We start from the raw sequence: 20,957 nt of genomic DNA, 5'->3' as shown, positions 1-20,957 counted from the left end.
ATGTTATAAGCAATATGGATATCGTGTCCGAGGTTCTTAAGGGTGCAGAGAACGATTTTGTGATCATATTTGAAATCCAAGGTGGCCGCCGCACAAAATTATGATTTCAGCAATATGGATATCGTGTCCGAGGTAATTACCGCCACTAAAATTTTCCTGCTATTATAGGATACCATAGCATAGCAGTGTTACCAACCTTTAGCGAAGAAGTACCTGCTTTTAATGAAGGTATCTATGTCAAATCGTCCCGGAAATACCGCGCATGGAATCTCATTATGCAGCTTGGTAAAAGTGGAAGAAAGTTCATTGAAAGCCTCACTTTGGAAGAAGGACCATCCCTTGGTGATGATATCCTATCCATTCGCAACACTGAACGTGATAAATGCGGTACAAGAGACACAATGAAGTGACGTGATAAGATTTAACAGAAAAAAAAACAATAGTATAAACTGTTGATGGCGCACGTTTAATAGAACAACCCGTTGACTTTTATTTTCGGTATAACGTTGATTGTCTTCGCGAAGTCCCGGTACTCGCAGCAGAAGCTGTGAGTGCCGTCGTTCCTCCACCTCAGCCAGGAGAAGCGAGAGTCTCCCGAACACACGTCCTGGCAGAACGAGAGCTGCTCCAGCGTGGACTCATTGTAATACGGCGAGTTGATGGATATGAAGACTGTGGCGCTACTGTCGCTCGGGTCGTGTACAATCTGGAACCACCATGGTAAATGTTACTGAACCACAAAGTAGTTTAGTATTAATAAAGGACTTTCTAAATGGTACAACTGCCTTGGGTTTTGGAATGCAGCATTCGCATCCACCCTCCATTATTAAATTAAAAGTCTTCAGTTGACAGACTGAGAAACCAACAACAACAACAACTTGACTTTGCGGTTTTTAGTAGCTACTTCATTTGTTTTACAGGTTCACCGCCTCCCTTGTATGCACACAAGGGAGCCTACTTTCATAATAATTTAAGTAATTGTTTATCCCATAAATCAAATCAAATCAAAATCAGTTTATTCATGTAGGTCACGGAAATGACACTTATGAATGTCAAAAAAAATATTTCCTTATTGAATCTACCGCTACTTCGTAAAGGGTTGAGCTAATGAGAAGAAGTAGCAAGAAACTCAATGCCACTCTTTTATATCAAGATTTACATTTAAGTACATCGATTTACAAATCATTTCAAATTACAATATAATATGTAAAATGATGCAACAGACACACTCTAAAGTCAAATAGTCAACGTCTTACACGAGTAAGTCAAAAAATTAAATGTAAATTAATACAAAAGTTATTTAGTACAGTAGCTGCATCATCCACATACACCATAAATAAATAAAAGTATTCTGTGAGCATGTTATAAGCGATTATAAATAAATAAATATGTATATATCCATTCATATATATACACACAATAACTTTTAAGAATCTGAAAAAGAGTCTCCGGCAAAAGGATCATCCCGCCAACACAAGCAGCGCCCGTTCACGAGCATGACGCATCGCCTCCCTCAACCATATTTTAGGGAAGGGGACGACCCGTCCCATGTCGCCGCCACAAGCAGTGACATTTAAGCGAGCATGATGAAACCTGTTACGAGAACTCGGCAAACAACAATAAAATAATCCTAATCGACATATCACGCAATACTCACCAAATACCTCTACTTACAATTTGACAATTCTGCTTAAACTTGTAATTCATATTATATTTTTACTAACAGTAATCAAAAGCTCAATCCTTTAGGGTAATCAAATAAAAATCACCTTATTCAGGCAGGTCAAGGAAATGACTTTTCATTTTATATCCACCTCCTTTGAGGGTTGAGCTTTAATAAAAAGTGGCAAGAAACTCTTTATGACAATCACTCACTCACAAATCATTTCAGTTACAATATATGTAAAGTGATGCAGCAATAATACTCAAATTACAAATAATCAAAAAAAATGTAAATTAATACGTAAAAACAAGAGCTATTGAGTAGTCACAGCCGACTACTACTGTATCAACAATAATACCAGGCCATGGTACAGTAGCTGCATCAATCCACACACACCGTAAGTAAATAAAGGTATCTAGCGACCATTTTATTAGCAATTATAAAAAATATAATTTTTAATTTTAAAACCATGAGGTAGAGTTTCCAGCCACAGGATCATCCTGCCACCCATAGATATCCCATAGAAAAAGTTAATTTAGTAACATATTTAACTGTTAAAATAGATAATAATTTCATGGTTCCACTGGTTCCATGATATTGACTTCTTTTGTAGCAAATTGAGAATTCTACTTGGAAAATTTTAGCATCTTAGTTTTAGAATACTTACCCGTTAGTACGCAAAAGTGCTTATACTTCGCGTTGGTGGAATCCATAATCAATTATGCGCTTTATGACTATGGGCTTACTTTTAAATCATATACCTATAGACAGATTAGAATCACTTTAATGACGATTTTTTAAATTTCACCCATTAATAATCATGGCAATCAAGAACATAACCCATCTTCAATTATGCACAATCACGATATTCCGTCGATAGCCGCTGGAAAGTATGAGGTACCTTGAATTAATAGCTACTACGGAGATAGAACTTTGATAAAACGCCTTCCGTATTTATTAAACAGCTTGCCTGAGGACATACGACTAGAAAACAGTAAGTGGTTAGCGACAAATTAAATTATATCTTTGTTTTTTATTATTCAATGATCTGTATAATTATTACTTACAATGACTGAAAGTGGATTTGTTAGAACGCAATCAGATACTCTTCCAAAAATAGATGCGTTTATGATGCTGTTTCATGACGTGTTTTTGTGTTTCGAACCCAGATTTTATATCTTCTGAATTTAAAAGACTGAAAGTTACAAGGTAATTATGTGCTAAGTATTTTAATTCTTAAGTGTTCTCAATTCATATTTTCTCACATTAATTTCTAAAATTAAACATAATATTTAAATGCAGAAAATATAATTTAACTGGAATTACCTTATCCATTGTTTTTTTTCTGCTATTTAAGATCATTAACATATTGTTGCGTAGCAACCCTTCGAAGTATATGACGAGAGTTGTCAACTTCAAGAGATTGTTAATTTCAACAGCTCCGTCAGCAATACTCGTAGCTCAGCGGAAAAGTGTTAACTTTAGACGCTGTAGACCCGGGTTCGATACACCTGCCAGTGTATGGATTTTTTTGGGATTTATAAAGTTGAAGGAAATTTCTAGTAAGTTCAGGATCAAATCGAACAGAAAAAAAGGGATGGAAAATGTGTAAGCAGGATAAAAATAGTTAAAAGAATTCTCTAGTACAATTTAAATTTAAAGATGGAATGGGAGAATCATTTTGAAATTAGAACGGATCCGGGAGTATATAAGCCGTACTAAGCGTGGCCTACGGCAGTTCTAGTTCTGACTCGAAAGTGTAAAGAAGAAGAAGAAGAAAAGAAGAAGTAGTGAAAAGTGGAAGTGTTCCAAGAGGAAGAAGATAGAAGAGACTTAGTGTTCGGTGCGGTGTGACGCGTTGAAGGTACCGCCGCCCACAAGAGGAACAGCGGCAGACCGGCGAAGTGCAAGTTCAGAAAAGTGAACGCAAATAAAGACCCGTTCCTATAAGCGAAGTATTATTTCCAATCCCTGACCCACTCCCGTGTCAATTGGTGTGAGAAGTGGGATTGGAAAGATGCCATTAGGGCCCAGGAACGAGAAGGGAGTGACCACGCGAGCGTGAGGCTTCTGCCGTAGACATCAGCGCGCTCAGCAGCAGGGGCTTGCAATAGGAACATGTGCGCCGACAGGAGGAGCAGCTGCGGGGCTTGCAAGAGGAACAAGCGCGCCGACAGGAGGAGCAAGTGCGCCGACAGGAGGAGCAAGCGCGCCGACAGGAGGAGCAGCTTCGGGGCTTGCAAGAGGAACAAGCGCTCCGACAGGAGGAGCAAGTGGGTCGACAGGAGGAGCAAGTGCGTCGACAGGAGGAGCAGCTGCGAGCCTTGCAGGAAGAGCAAGCACGTCGACAGGAGGAGCAGCTGCGAGGTCTTCATGAAGGCCTCTTCAAGGAAATTTTATCGTGGTGCAGAAAAACTCCGCCCGGATTGACGCTGTAGAAAAGGAGATCGCCCGGATTGGCACTGTAGAAAAGGAAATCGCCCGGATTGACACTGTGAAAAAGAAGATGGGTGAGATGGAAGCAACCATTCATCAGCTCAATAGGAAGGTCGTGAGTGGGGGTCCTTCAGCCAACCCAGGAGTCACCTGCGGAATCACATCGACCAGAAGTTTGAAAGTACCCCCCTACGACGGCAACTCTTCCTGGGCCGCCTTCAAGCTACAATTAGAGAGGGTCAGAAGAGCAAGTGGTTGGAGTGACCAAGAAGCACACTCTGCCCTCACACTAGCGCTCCGTGATGAAGCACTTTCCGTATTGGAAGCACTCGGCGCTGGGAAGGAGGAAGTAACCTACACGGACCTTCTTGACGCGTTGGAGGCACGTTATGGCGATAAACACCTTGAGCATGTGTATCGGGCGCAGCTTAAGGACCGCAGTCAAAGGGCCAACGAAACTCTGCAGCAGTGGTCCGTGGAAGCTGAGAAGCTAGTGCGTAAAAAATACCAGTCGTGGCCAGCTGCAATAGAAGAAATGTTGCTCCAAGTGTTCATCGATGGAATACGGGACGCCGAAGTAAGAGCAGCCGTACGACTGAGTCACCATACTAGCTTGAAGGAAGCGGTAGCACATGCGTTGAAAGTGGAAGCGGTTCGCCACGATTCTCGGGCGTTGGGACTCTGCAAAATTGTACCAACAGATTCCAGCCGACGGCAAGCATATAGCCCAGTTTGCTATGGGTGTGGGGAGCGAGGACACATTAAGAGCACTTGCCCAAGGCGTGAGAGCATAACGCAAGGTAGGAAGGATGCGGTGGTCTCAACATCACCGCTGGAGCAGCAGGAAAAGGCCAGAAGTGGGGTGGGCGCTGGACGGTACAAGCAAAGCCCCAAGGATCTTCGTTAAGCAGACATGTGACGGAAACACTTTAGTTATAGAAGGAATGATAAATGGAAAATCATGCCGTTTCACTTTGGATACGGGAGCCTCACGTACAGTCGTTAGCCAAAGAAGAGTAGAGAGCATCCGAAGACGACATATGCGAGAAAATGCAAACTTAACACTCACAACAGCTACCGGCCAGCGCATACCAGCCCAGGGAGAGTAGGGAATACGTTGTACTGGCAAAAGGTGGTAATCGCGGATATCATAGATGACTGCATCATTGGGTTGGATTTTCTTCGAAATCATCAGTGTACGATTAACATGAAACATGGTGTATTGAAGCATGGAGGTGAAGAAATTCCAATAAAAGGCGGAACTTTTGGGAAAGTGTTGTGCTTTCGAGACACTACTTTAAATCCGAGATCGCAGACCCTAGTCCCAGTAGTCCTGCCAAGAGATGATAGAGGAAGACCTTGTAAATGCGCTATAATAGAAAGAGAGACATCGGACACGACATGGATCCCAGCCAGGACTATTGTGGGAAACTCCCAAATTGCGATAGTTCCCGTGTTTAATCCTCATCAAGACAATCAAATCATTAGTAATGGAACAGTGATAGGAGCTTGTGAGGAGATAGCTTGGTTAAGAAAGTGTGAAGAAGGGAGGAAGACCGTAGCTGCAAGCCAGGATGTGAACATACAGAAACTTCTGGATGGCTGTAAGGACAATCTTACCAAGCTACAGTTAATAAAAGTGAGAAATTTCCTGCAACGCTACGCCGGGATGTTCTCCAAGAGCGACGGGGACATCGGAAGAACTGGTTTGGTGAAACACAAGATCGACACAGGAGACACTGTTCCGATACGGCAAAGACCAAGACGTATTCCGTTTGCACGTGAACAAGAAGTGGAAGACATGATTCGGGATATGAAAGAAAATGGTGTGATAGAACCGTCATCGAGTCCATGGTGTTCTCCAGTGGTTCTGGTGAAGAAGAAGGATGGATCAACTAGATTTTGTGTGGACTATCGGCGTTTGAACGATGTAATTAAGAAAGACAGTTATCCATTGCCAAGAATCGATGACACATTAGATTCACTTTGTGGCATGACGTGGTTCTCTACTCTTGATTTGAAAAGTGGCTACTGGCAAGTCGATCTAGACCCTAAAGATAAGGAATAGACGGCTTTTTCAACCGGAAAAGGGTTATGGCAGTTGAAAACAATGCCCATCGGATTATGCAACGCCCCAGCTACTTTCGAAAGGTTGATGGAGCATGTGCTGGCAGGTATGTTGGGAGAAACCTGCCTTGTCTACTTGGATGACATAATCATTATGGGATGAAGTTTTGAAGATAATCTTAAGAAGCTCGAAAAAGTCTTCACAAAACTGCAGGGTGCCAACTTGAAGTTGAGTCCAAAGAAATGTTCCTTCTTTTAACGTCAGGTGAATTACTTAGGGCACGTTATCTCGGAGCAAGGCGTTGCGACGGATCCTGCCAAGATAAGTGCTGTCAAAGACTGGCCGACACCAACAGAAAAGACACATGTGAGAGCATTTCTAGGACTATGCAAGAGCATAATAAGAATTATCGACGCTTTGTGAAAGGGTTTTCCGATGTTGCTAAGCCCTTACATCGACTGACGGAGGAGAAAAGAGCCTTTTCCTGGGATGAAGAATGCGAACAAGCTTTCTTAGAGTTGAAGAAAAGAGTATGTGAATCACCTATTATCGGATATGCTGACACAGAGGGAAGATTCATAGTGGATGCTGATGCTAGCAACACCGGAATTGGTGGAGTACTATCTCAGAAGAGAGGAGATCATGAAGTCGTAATTGCATACTTTAGCAAATGTTTATCAAAGCCGGAGAGAAACTACTGTGTAACACGTAGGGAGTTACTGGCCGTGATGAAGACATTACAACATTTCAAAAAGTACTTGTTGGGTCGCAAATTCCTCGTAAGGACTGATCATGCCGCCTTGAAGTGGTTACTAGAATTCAAGAATCCGGAAGGACAAGTGGCCAGATGGATTAAGCAACTTCAAGAGTATGACTTTGAAATCGAGCATCGAGGAGGAAAAAGCCATGGAAATGCAGATGCGTTATCTAGAAGACCTTGTCCGATGGAATGCAAACATTGCATTCGTCAGGAGGAGAAAGATAATTTTATGATCCGGCTGATCAGAACAGATTCAATCGACGAGAACTGGAGCAACGATGCAATGAAGAGAGCTCAGGAAAATGATAAGGATCTTCAACCCCTTTTGCATTGGCTAGCAAGTGGATAACTTAAACCAAAATGGTCTGAAGTGGCTAGACACAGTACGGCTACCAAGAGTCTCTGGGCACAATGGAACAGTTTGTTGATGCATGACGGATTGCTCTGCCGTAAATGGGAAACCCCGCAAGGAAAGGATTGCCATCTGCAACTGGTCGTTCCCAGGGAGAAGGTGAACGAGATCCTGAGAGCTTATCACGATGGTTCTTCAGGTGGACATTTGGGAATAAGAAGAACTCTCACAAAAATTAAAGAACGATTTTACTGGTTGCATTGCCGTGATGATGTGAAAGACTGGTGCCGAAACTGCAAGAGTTGTGCTGCTGTCAAAGGACCTCAGACCCGGAGCAGAGGAGCTATGAAGTTGTACAATGTTGGGGCTCCGTGGGAGAGAGTAGCTCTGGATATGGCCGGACTGTTCCCAGTCACCAAATGTGGAAACCGTTACATAATGGTGGTGATGGATTATTTCACGAAGTGGCCGGAAGCATTTGCTCTACCGAATCAAGAAGCAGTTACCGTTGCGACGAAGCTGGTGAATGAAGTTTTCTGCAGATTCGGTGTGCCTTTGGAGTTTCACAGTGACTAAGGGCGGAACTTCGAGTCACAAGTATTTCAAGAAGTTTGCAAGATCTTGCGAATCCATAAGACCAGAACTACGCCATATCATCCACAGTCGGACGGGATGGTGGAGAGGTTTAACCAAACATTGGAGCGACATCTGGCAAAAGTAGTGGACAGTCATCAGGATAACTGGGATGAGTACATTCCACTGTTTCTTATGTCGTATAGAAGCGCAATACACGAGACGACAACGGTGACTCCTGCGTACGCCAATTTTGGAAGGGAATTGAAATTGCCAGCTGATTTACTCTCAGGCTGTCCACCGGATACTCCGAAAAGTATAACAGAATATGTGGATGAGTTACGGAAAAAGATGGTTGACATCTACGAGGAAATTAGAACAACTGGGCTTAAGGCAAGTGAACGGATGAATACCCGCTACGATCGAAGAGCTAATATTCCTAGTTTTGAAGAGGGAATCCTGATTTGGTTACACAATACTGTAAGGCGCAAGGAGAAGTCTCCGAAGCTCCAACCAAGTTGGGAGGGACCATACAAAGTAATCACAAGGATAAATGATGTGACTCTCAGGATCCAGCGTACCCCTCGAAGTCCCCCGAAAATCGTACATGTCGATCGGGTGGCTAAGTACTACGGAAGCAACGATGATCGGGACGATCATGTCTTGGGAGGGGGCAGTGTTGCGTAGCAACCCTTCGAAGTATATGACGAGAGTTGTCAAACTTCAAGACATTGTTAATTTCAACAGCTCCGTCAGCAATACTCATAGCTCAGCGGAAAAGTGTTTACTTTAACCGCTGTAGACCCGGGTTCGATACACCTACCAGTGTATGGATTTTTTTGGGTTTTGTAAAGTTAAAGGAAATTTCTAGTAAGTTCAGGATCAAATCGAACAGAAAAAAAGGGATGGAAAATGTGTAAGCAGGATAAAAATAGTTAAAAGAATTTTCTAGTACAATTTAAATTTAAAGATGGAATGGGAGAAAGCCGTACTAAGCGTGGCCTACGGCAGTTCTAGTTCTGACTCGAAAGTGTAAAGAAGAAGAAGAAGAAAAGAAGAAGTAGTGAAAAGTGGAAGTATTTCAAGAGGAAGAAGATAGAAGAGACTTAGTGTTCGGTGCGGTGTGACGCGTTGAAGGTACCGCCGCCCACAAGAGGAACAGCGGCAGACCGGCGAAGTGCAAGTTCAGAAAAAGTGAACGCAAATAAAGACTCGTTCCTATAAGCGGAGTATTATTTCCAATCTCCCGTGTCAATATGATTCTCGTTGAGATCAATGTTAAGATTCTGTTTTTTAGTTTTTGCATTTTTAAAGTAAAAAACAATCAAACTATAAACTAAATAAAAACGCGCAAGTCATTGTATGCATTATCACTATAATATGTAATGAAATGTCATGGACGGAATTAGTTGTAATGCGAATTTATAGGGATTTCTAGGTAAAAAAATAGGTTCTCAAGAAGTAATCACCAACATATTATATATACTTAAATCTTCTCCGAAACACGCTACATCTAATGGTACAAGAATTATTCTGATCGGTTCAGTAGTTTTCGTAGTATAACCGAAGGAAAAAACCGGCCATACATTTATTAGTACAATATAGATATTTGGGCGTATACTCTGATGTCACCGAAACCCCGCGCAAAATGGCGCGTTTGAATAGCCGATATATATTTCTGGGGAAAAATATTTTTAATTGAATAAGAATATTTTTATCTATAATTTGATGTGTTTGATAATTTTTAGGATGTAAAAAATCAAATTTAAGTATTTTTAAAATTCATGCACATACCCTTGTGGTTTAAAGTAAATATTTCAATAAATTATTAGTGACTTATACAATTGTAAAGCCTTTGAATTGAACTTTGTTTGTGTGTTTGTGTCACATCAGGAATTCACTGATGTTTTGAGCAATCAGTAAAAGCATTTTTTCTATTTTCTGCACCTGAGTGTTACACCTGTCTGACATTTCATAATTGGTTTATTATTACTGTATGTTTCCTATACATCGAATAAAATGTTGGGGATTACATTTTACAGGGCTTACAACCACTGCAAGAGGTGAGTAGAGTGCAAAAAAAAAGCTGGGAGGGTTTCTTGCCTCACTTCCTCTCTCTCAGAGCGCCATTTGTCTCTGAAGCGGTAGAAGTATCTAGTCTATTAGAAATGACATCAAAAAGCATTCTAAAGGAATCAATTTTGAGAAAATAAATGCCTTTTATGTCTTTTTAGATACTCTAAAAAATAATATCGCACATGCGTATATGAGCCACAAAGGTGTTATTATTTCTATAGATCATGTTGATCTTATACTCTTTGTATACACAAATAAAATTGGAAAAACATAATTTTATGAACGATGCGGGACTCGAATAGTATACTCTTTGTATAGTTTTTTCTTACTATTAAATATAATATATAATTGAAAACGTCGTTTTGTTTGTTGTTTTAGATAGCTTTTGATGGAACAAGATCGATTCGTCGCGCCTGTTGGCACAGAATCGATTGGGTGGTTAAATATCGTGATTTGATACCTCAAGCTGCTGTTACGATTCGTATTCCGCGCCTTAGTAGGGTAGCAAATACATCACGGCTGTTCGGAGAACAAATAAATTAATAACAATTAGTTACTCTTGTGTCAATAACAGACTATAATAATATACTCTATGGCACTTGCAAGTTTGGCGCCACTGTGTCGGACGTGCGGGGAACACTTCTCTTAGCCGCATGGCACCTTGTACGAAGGGCGAATTCTTAATATACAGTTTAACAGTACTTGCTCTTTTTTACCTAGCCCTTTAAATTGTGACAAGTTTGTTATTAATTATTATATACAAAGCATTGAAGAGCCCAAACAACGGCGTTGCATGGTAGACGGCTGCAATAACTTGCAACTCCGCCAATGCCCATCAGTATAAAGGTATATCTTATGAGTTAGCGTACGAGCATATCAACATCATTTGACTAATATATCTTTAGAGACTGAGCGTTTGGCGATTAAATAAAACAACTGCTTGACTGTGAGGAATATGTGGAAGATATGTTGAAGATATGATTTATTAAAAGGTTACACGATATATATACAAAATTCTTAAAACTAGTTACCCAATTACAATTGTTACTTAAAAAATATTTACAAGTTCAGAAAATACCCAATACTAAGCTTACATTTTAACCAATAGTAAAACGTTTCATTCAATAAGAATTGAGAATAATATTGTGTTCTATCTCGCTCTAAAACTAATGCTATCGCAGTTTGTGTAAACTCGCGTCGAACCTTGATCATACGATGTCAATGAGCATTCCGCACCTACGTTGTTGCTCATTGATTAAAATTGCATGAATAGCGATCGACGCCCGAGTCCCGACGCGTCATTCGAGGACGCACGGCCTTGCTGTGCGGTTGTGTAACGCGGAGCATATGACTGATCACGTGAGTATATCTGCGGTCGTCGAGAGAAAGTACGATGCTTGAAACTTCACTTAGATGACTAAACTGGTGATCTGTATGATTCTATGAGTTGATGTACAGCATTATGAAATGGTTCTTATCAGAGCTAATATTACGTTATATAAAATAAAATGTTCTTCTCAGAACGAATCTTTCGGCATACGCTTATTACAGTTATTATGCATGATTACTATTTCTACGATCTATAATGCTACGTTACAAGTTGGATATTAGACATTTGTATTAATTGATATTATTGGTTGTAGGTACAGCTACGTATCTAACGTAACTGGCGCATGCTTATCATACAGCTGTATTAGCAAAGAATTAAAAATATCAACTTTATCATTGATACTATTAGAATTAAAAATGACATCCCAATCAATAGTTTGTGCGTCTATAGAAAGACGTTGCATATCCATCCCAGAAAAATTCCGCTGCATCAGTATTTGGGGTTTACGTTTAGGGGGGCGTACTTTGTAGGAGAGAAAAATGAGATCATGGAAGGAAAAAGCATCCGCAGAGCATTGCCCATGCGAGTTTACATACTCGGGCCTAGAGACTATGATGAGGTCAAGAAGAGACGGAGTGGAGTGAGGAAAGAAGTGGGTGGCTGTAAGAGGAAGGATATGGAGATTATAGGAATCAGTAACGGACAAAAGCTTTTTTGAACGATGGTCATCTTTAAGAAGACAGGTATTAAAATCACCCATCAAAATCAAGTGATCATATAGTGGAACAAATTTCTCGAGGATATGATCAAAGGAAGAGAAATAATCAATATTAAGTGAAGGACTGTAGAATACTCCAAGAAGGATTTTTGTATGTGAAAGGATAACTTCAACAAGAAGATAATCAACTTCATTCTGTGACAAGGAATCACTAGAAGAACTTATGATTCAAAACGGAAGGTGAGATCGAAGATAGATTGCAACGCCGCCACCAACTCTACCCACACGGTCGTTGCGAAGGAGGTGGTAGGCTGGAAGGTAGTAAGAGGAAGAAGGGAGGCTAGGCTTAAGCCACGACTCAGAGATAAGTACGGCATGAACATTGCTAGAATCAAACGACGCCTGAAGATCAAGATAATGTGCAGGAATGCTTTGTGCATTGAGGTGAACTATATTAAAGTTTTTCTGTGTGTCGGGGAAGTGATTACTGAGAGCAACGTCAATAGGAATATAAGATACACTTTGAAAACTTTCTTCACCACTAGAACCAGAAGAGACTATAGACTGAAAATCATCAAGGCTAGAGTTATGTGACATTTTGAATCTTGATAATATGTAAAAATTATCTACTGTATATTACTACTTATACTATTACACAAAAAATAATCCTATATAAAATAATATACCTGCAACGAGTTTCCTAAACTAAAAAATAATATACAAAAAGAATTAAATTAAATTAAATGATTAACGAACCCACCCGCCAGTTGCAAGGAGAGATTAATTCACTTCTTAAAAACAAACAATAATTAAAAAAATTAAAAGATAAAGTAAAAACAATCAAAAATGAAAAAGTAACCTTTTTTTCCCTGTTAGCAAAAAGAAACTATTTATCTCAAAACCCTCAAAAAACATAAGTAGGTATTAAATAGATAACTTAGAGGACTAAAACCTAAGTGACTAGCGTGATGTGCTATCCGCAATTGAGTACTCAACTATTCGTTATAAAGTTGAGTATTGTTTACTACCGTAAAATAGGGTGAATAGAATTCAAGGGGGAATAGAATAAAAAGCGAAACTTTGTTCTTTCAAATATTGCTCTCACACAGTTCAACGAAATTAGCTACATTTTGTTTTTTTATACATGGCAATACTAACTCTGATACGGCAACATAGTCATTAAATGTGAAGTTGTTTCATAATGTGAAAAATATTGTGTCAAAATGGTCCGTTACATATTGTGAATTTGTGCTGCGTAATTTTATCGTTTCTATTTGGTGCTAAAATTGAATTTAGTCATTAATACTAATTTATAGGGAGTGTTAGTTATTTATCTAGTGAAAATACTTACAGGTAAGTCAAATTACGCACGATTTCTATTTTAAATATAGCCAAAAGTTATGTTACTTACAGAACGAATTAATTCGGGGTGAAAAGAAGACGCCTGAGGGACGAATAGGCTCATTAAACTTAGCCCCCCAAAAAAAAATTTTTTCTATTTTTGAATTTTCAATATCGCATACCGTTAGTTCGTAGTTTGTTCTTAATTGTTCGCTTTAAATAATTGTTTGTTCTTTTGTTGTTTATTTAAAAACAATTTATTAAAAACATACCCTTTAGTTAGCCCCCGCCCCCTGCTAATGGGGGGAAACGCCTACTATTTGGTTCTGGCATTGTTTTAACTGTTCTAACATAACCTAACCTAACCAATTTTAATGAATTGCATTTTTTTTAAATAAATAAATCGAGAACAAACAAATGTTTTTAGAGAACAATCAAGAACAAATGGCGAACTAACGATATAATAAAAAAAAAATTAAAAAACAAAATCTGGGGGGCTAACTTTCTTGAGCTGGGCGAATAGAATTGAAGTATGGGGTAAATAGAAGCGTATAAAGGCTAAATAGAAGTGCGTAAGGTATGAATAGCAATGTGTTCGGGGTGATTAGAGTGATAATCGCTAGGGCTGCCAAAAATGTTTTGATACCTACCTACATTTTTGTAGGTGGGATATAATAGAGTACAACCTTTTTAAATTGTTGTTTATATTTTCCTTATGAAAAATTATAACTTCAGACTTTTTATTGATAAGGCTAATTTGTATTTAGACAAATGGTTTAATTTCAATCAGATTAACTGGCTTTCTTTAAGTAACTGTTTGTCATTGAAGTCATTGGTTACATTTGATAATTTTGAGAAAATTATAGATAATCTAAATTTGTATAAACTCAATATTGGTATGGATGATTAGTATTCAGAATGTATAAATTTCAAAGTAATATATGAAAAAATATCAGACGACAAAATTTTTATTGTAATGACTACTGGCCAAATGTGGAGCCATTTAAAATCATATATAAAACTTCAGAAGAATTTAAAATCATATATAAAATTGTATCATTCCTACTTTCTGTTCCCGCCACTTCAGCATTAACTGAAAGTTTTTTCAGTAATGAATGCTAAGTGGAGGGAGGAAGGAAATAGAGCATCCATAAATTTAATAAAAAATGAGCTCCTCATTTATTTTAATTTTAGTTATAATTGTGGTGAGGCGTGAAGTTCTTAACTATATATATATATATATAAATAAATTTGAAAAGAAACAGAAGATTTCTTTACCACTGCTATATGTTATCTCGAAAAGTGGACTGGACTAATACAGAAATTTGATTGGATAGATGGTTCTTACTGAAAGACGTTGACAACAAGTAGAAAGAACTACTGCATATTTACAGGAGACAAATATAGTAGTAGAAGATTCTATTTATGAAAAATGCATGCACATGAAGTCATTTTTTTAATGTGAAATGTCTGATGAATGGAAAGCTAAAGATGTCTTTAACGACAAATGGATGTACTTTTAAAAAATAAGGAGACTGGAAAGAAAATCTTACCTTCTTCGAATGCGCCAGTATATCTTGGCAATCCCAGGCCACAACGCTCACGTGGAACGGGTTTTTACCACAGTGAAAAGCATCATACCGTAAAACGGGGTGTATAGAAATTAAGAAAGTTTTCAAGGTTAATATTTAACCAATTTTTGATTGTGGTAGAATTTCGAATTTTAAACACATCAACATTTTTTCTATGCGTTGGCCACAATTAAAAAATGTCAAAATTGACATTTATCCTTCAAAATCTACTTCAAAGACTACCTTCTGTGTACACGTTTTATTCTACTGCTGCAACTCTTTAGGTTTGTAAACATTGTGAATCGTGCTATTTTATGTGTATATCGCATTAAGTGTGTGATAAATTATTAAAATTCAGTGAAGATAAGTTAGAATTAATCTAAGTTAGTAAGTTAAGTATTAAACTTTAGCAATTTGTTTAAATCTTAGTACGTGTAAATTTGTTGCTAAAAGGGGTCAATAGAATCTATTTAAGGATGAATAGTACAGTAGTATGGGTTTAATGGAAACATAGTCAAGAATAATAGAAATGCCTAATGTTTGAATAGCAAATAAGAAGGGGTCAATAGAGATGAATAAATAGGGTCAAAAACTGTTAAAATATCCAAACTAGTACTTTCATTATTTATGAATTCATAAATAGAAAGTAAGTCAATAATACATAGGTAGTATCTAAGAGTTGTAAATTTAGTCACTGATTTAATAAATGACTAATCTTTCTAAAGTGATAATTTTCATTTACAGGTACATACCACCGTAAGTATATTCAACATGCCGCGTGTATACAGACCCGATCCTACAAGGAAAAGTTATAAAAACTATGACACTGAAATAATTAAAAAGGCTGTGGAAGAGTATGTTACTTCTCGAAATGTAAAGTTAAAAAAAGTTGCAAAAAAATATGGCATACACAAATCAGTGCTATATCGTCACAGTACGCGGGATATGAAGCGACAAGGAGAACAAAGAGCTTTATCCGATGATACTGAAATGTTCTTAATTTAAACCATAAACAAATGCACAGAATGGGGTTATCCCCTAGATACTATGGATCTCAGGTACATATTAAAAATGTATCTTGATAAGATAGGTATGACCCATAAAAGATTTAAAAACAATTTTCTTTGACCTGATTTTGTGAAGAGTTTGCTATTAATACACAAAAATGAGATTTCTCAAAGAGTTTGGGAGATAGCCGAAATCCACTACGTTTTATGCAACTGTTCGCTGTCAAACATAGCCGGATCATACTTCGATGCCAATCGCCATGCTAAACTAAATTTTCAATTTTTACCTAGGCAGTCCCGCCTCTTATTTAGTATTTACATCCTCTTTGATTTAATCTTGTTTGTTTTTATTAAATGGCTCCATCGACTGGATGTCGACGATTGAGCCAACGTCAGGGTGGAGAGATATTTTATTTTTTATATAAACTGATTGTAGTTAAATAGTTCCTGGGACTTCTCTCAGTATGGGGGAACCACAAGGTTCTAATCTTCGTCCGTTCCTATTTCTTATCTATGTATTTATATAATTATCTTCCTTACCTTATAGAGAAAAAAAAACATATGGTAGTATTGTTGACGGATGTGTCATCCGTGTCACTGCTATTTAAAGTGAAAAGAAACCAAGTTATGTATGACGGAATAAACAATATTCTATCTTACATTGTGTACTTGTTTAGCGCTAATAATCCAATGTTAAATAGCAAGAAAACAAAGTATATAAAACTTACGGTATCAAATGTCAAAAGTGTAGATGCAAGTATTCTTGGCATAACTCTGGATACCAAATTACAATGGGAAAGATTGGGTAATTGACTAAGTTCTGCAGCATACGCGGTTTTATTGCCCTTTGAGAGCGTTGGACCACTATGGAAAACTTTTTTATTTACCATCATTTATTATTATATCAGCTTATAAATTATCCTATGATAGACGTAGGTATCCAGATGGTGATATACTCTGTGGGAGTACCTACAGTATCCTATTTTATATAAGTCTGGCTCTACAAGACTTGTAGAGCTATATTTACTCAACATGTTTGCTATTTTTGATACTAACAGAGATTTTTTTGCCAAGGTTTGTATTGACTTTGTTTAGTGCAAAGTACGTCGAGATGAAATTACCCTCGGAGCCAACGGGGTATTTATGAAAAATGTAGCCAGCAAGTCTGGGCTATCAATGCAATCAAATCTGTTGTGGTAGCTACAGCGGTGCTATTCACGTGATTTCAAAATCGTTGACGTTAGGATCTTATCCTATCCAATTTTTGCTCAATGGTCGTATTTTCCTATAATTTCCCAAGAACATTAACTCAATTGGAGCCGCGCGTCAACGACATTTGAGCGACAAGCTCGCACACAGTTTCCAATATTGTTCTACCAAATCTAAAATATTTCTAATATTATTAAAATAATGTATGCTCCATTCTATGATGTTTTAGGTTGTCAACTTAACCATCAACAGTGGGAGACTCCTTTGCACAGGATGCCGGCTAGATTATGGGTACCACAAAGCAGTAATGTGTAAACATCACTCGACCCTTCGGTCTGAAGGGCGCCGTAGTTAGTGAAATTACTAGGCAAATGAGACTTAACATCTTACGTCTCAAGGTGACGAGCGTAATTGTAGTTCCACTCAGAATGTTTGGGTTTTTCAAGAATCCTGAGCTTCACTGCATTGTAATGGGCAGGGCGTATCAATTACCATCAGCTGAACGTGCTGCTCGTCTCGTCCCTTATTTTCATAAAAAAAAAGTGTGAGCCGGTGTGTACCTTGTAGAGGTAGAGCGGGACGGGCACCACTTCGTTGTTGTTCTCGTCGGTGGCGAGGTAGACGGGTCGCTGTACGCCGCGGTTGTCAGCCAGTGTGCACACGCCGAATGTGCCCGTGTATACCGCCACTGCCCGCGTCGCGTTACGAGCCCGCACGCGACGCCGCACCGCCTGCGATAAACACGATTTCAGCCTAGCGAAACTCTCTAAGAGAAATACGGGTAGCACACAGAAGAGAAAACATTAACGTTGTGCATTTTTGAATATTTTAGAATGGTTAGGGATTAATTTCGCACGAATTGCTTTATTTATCAGCATAAAGAACAATTAATTTATGTGGATAATTAAACAAAAATGGCAATTTATATTACGTAAAAAATTTTACAATTCAGTGCTATTAGGTACAATTATTTTACATTAAAAAATTTATCTCTCAGAAAAATTCAACTTTCATCCATAATTTCAACGACTCTTTCACCATCTTCATTACCAGCATCATCATCGTCAATCTCTAAAACTGGTACAATAGGTTTATGGTAGGTATGTATGGTATTATTTAGGTAAGAAATTAAAAATAATAAAAATAAAATAAAAAATTAAACAAAGTACTAAGTAACAAATAAATATAAGTATAAATATCGACTTAGGGAGAGTCTTCGATAATTACAAAGCTTAAAAACCTAATAATTTAACTGAAAAAATATTTCACGGCTGAGATTCGATCCTCGACGACCTCGCGGTGTTTTAGTTTCGCAATGGCATTGCTTGCGGCGACGTGATGTGTCGAATCGTCTCCTTCCCTCAAATATGTGCGAAAAGAACGATGACTGGTGCGTGCGTTAACTTGTGAACGGGTGCGGTTTGTGGTGCCAGGTCGACGTGTTATAGTTAATGAATCATCTAGTATCTGTTGGATGAAATTACTAATAATTACAGAAATCACGACCATCCTGTTCACAAAGCATCCTTACACAGAAAATGAGTTGTTGTTGAATGAGACACAAGCTCTAAAGGTTGATGCATCCAATATACGATAAATTATAACTATACTTTTAATTCTTTATTACCTTTCATAAGATAATTTTTATTATTTTAGCACGACTCATAATATATTGGATGTAGCACCTTACAAACTAATTTGTTATGTATATTACAGACATTGTAAAACACTATTTGATTGAAAAGAGTGGCCGTTGTGTTTCTTATATGTTCTTCTCACGATCTCAACTTTTTACGAACTTATGGTAAATTCAGTAACTTAAAAGAAATATTTATAGTGACAATTTTGAAGAGCTTAGTTCAAGCCTATTTGAGTAAAGTTTATTTGAATTTGACAATCACAATGATAACAAGTGGTCCAATAAACATAATATGATCATTAAGTTGAAATAGCCAAACTATAGTTAGAAGTATAAATCTTTCATCCATAATTTAGACGACGCGAGTTTATATTTTATTCACATCCCAAGAAAAGTGCTAAACGCCGCTTAAGAAGTTTTCACTTCAAAATGCGTTTCTTTGAAATGAAACGTGCAGTCATTGACACATTGACAGATGACGGGTATAATCTTAAACGGAGATAGCCGAAATGCACTACGTTTTGAGCAACTGTTCGTTTTCAAACTTAGCCGGATTATCGACATTTTCTTTATATCCTGTCAACCCTAGGAATGTCAGTTTGACACCTGTCGCAGACATCAAGCTATCTTTTATGTAGTGTGTTGTACTTGACCTTAAATGGGGAGTCATAAGGTCGAAATTCCCTTACTTATCAATTGTATGACTCTCCCTAAAATTGAACGTGACCGTCATAATATCAGAGAGCGCGGCATACCAACCAGCTCGCTTCTCAGCCATCAACCAGACAAACAGTGGACACTGAACACACTCACCTCCTCGAGAGCGGCCCAGTCGCCAGCGTTGCCCCTCATCCACTGCGGCGCCGCGTTGGCGTAGTGGAAGGTCCCTCGCTGTTCTGCAGACATCGGGAAGTCGGCTTTAGCTGCCAGGTGTCCGCGATTCAGGAACTGCGTACAAAACACTTCCTCTAAATACTTTACAGACAGGGAATTCGTTTATATTGACACGGGAGTGGGTCAGCGATTGGAAATAATACTCCGCTTATAGGAACGAGTCTTTATTTGCGTTCACTTTTTCTGAACTTGCACTTCGCCGGTCTGCCGCTGTTCCTCTTGTGGGCGGCGCTACCTTCAACGCGTCACACCGCACCGAACACTAAGTTTCTTCTGTCTTCTTCCTCTTGGAACACTTCCACTTTTCACTACTTCTTCTTTTCTTCTTCTTCTTCTTTACACTTTCGAGTCAGAACTAGAACTGCCGTAGGCCACGCTTAGTATGGCTTATATACCCCCGGATACGTTCTTTTTTCAAAATGATTCTCCCATTCCATCTTTAAATTTAAATTGTACTAGAAAATTCTTTTAACTATTTTTATCCTGCTTACACATTTCCATCCCTTTTTTTCTGTTCGATTTGATCCTTAACTTACTAGAAATTTCCTTTAACTTCACAAAACCCAAAAAAATCCATACACTGGTAGGTGTATCGAACACGGGTCTACAGCGTCTAAAGTAAACACTTTTCCGTTGAGCTACGAGTATTGCTGACGGAGCTATTGAAATTAACAATGTCTTGAAGTCTGACAACTCTCGTCATATACTTCGAAGGGTTGCTACGCAACACTGCCCCCTCCCAAGACATGATCGTCCCGATCATCGTTGCTTCCGTAGTACTTAGCCACCCGATCGACATGTACGATTTTCGGGGGACTTCGAGGGGTACGCTGGATCCTGAGAGTCACATCATTTATCCTTGTGATTACTTTGTATGGTCCCTCCCAACTTGGTTGGAGCTTCGGAGACTTCCCCTTTCGCCTTACAGGATTGTGTAACCAAATCAGGGTTCCCTCTTCAAAACTAGGAATATTAGCTCTTCGATCGTAGCGGGTCTTCATCCGTTCACTTGCCTTAAGCCCAGTTGTTCTAATTTCCTCGTAGATGTCAACCATCTTTTCCGTAACTCATCCACATATTCTGTTATACTTTTCGGAGTATCCGGTGGACAGCCTGAGAGTAAATCAGCTGGCAATTTCAATTCCCTTCCAAAACTGGCGTACGCAGGAGTCACCGTTGTCGTCTCGTCTATTGCGCTTCTATACGACATAAGAAACAGTGGAATGTACTCATCCCAGTTATCCCGATGACTGTCCACTACTTTTGCCAGATGTCGCTCCAATGTTTGGTTAAACCTCTCCACCATCCCGTCCGACTGTG

The 20,957-nt window shown here is 38.7% G+C and overlaps 1 protein-coding gene and 2 long non-coding RNA genes across 3 annotated transcripts in view; 2 read left to right on the top strand and 1 right to left on the bottom strand.

Annotated features, from left to right (window-relative positions):
• Positions 1–445: 445 nt before the first annotated feature.
• LOC126967025 (uncharacterized) overlaps positions 446–20,957 on the bottom strand; it is a 49,135-nt gene continuing 28,623 nt past the window's right edge. The window contains exons 6-8 of the mRNA XM_050811342.1: positions 19,557–19,691; positions 17,665–17,835; positions 446–706 (exon numbers count right to left, since the gene is read on the bottom strand). Of these exons, the coding sequence (XP_050667299.1) occupies positions 467–706; positions 17,665–17,835; positions 19,557–19,691 (546 nt within the window). The 3' untranslated portion in view covers positions 446–466. The remainder of the gene's footprint in view (positions 707–17,664; positions 17,836–19,556; positions 19,692–20,957) is intronic.
• On the top strand, positions 3,339–9,076 carry LOC126967617 (uncharacterized). Its single transcript, XR_007730050.1, has 2 exons — positions 3,339–3,527; positions 8,990–9,076. It is a non-coding gene; the product is annotated as an uncharacterized LOC126967617 (long non-coding RNA).
• LOC126967557 (uncharacterized) lies at positions 13,164–16,554 on the top strand. Its single transcript, XR_007730030.1, has 2 exons — positions 13,164–13,329; positions 15,633–16,554. It is a non-coding gene; the product is annotated as an uncharacterized LOC126967557 (long non-coding RNA).

Source organism: Leptidea sinapis, chromosome 1 (assembly GCF_905404315.1).
Source record: "Leptidea sinapis chromosome 1, ilLepSina1.1, whole genome shotgun sequence".
NCBI classification, from domain to species: domain Eukaryota; kingdom Metazoa; phylum Arthropoda; class Insecta; order Lepidoptera; family Pieridae; genus Leptidea; species Leptidea sinapis.
The sequence above is the reverse complement of the archived record's forward strand: the minus strand, read 5'-3'. Positions and strand labels throughout refer to the sequence as shown.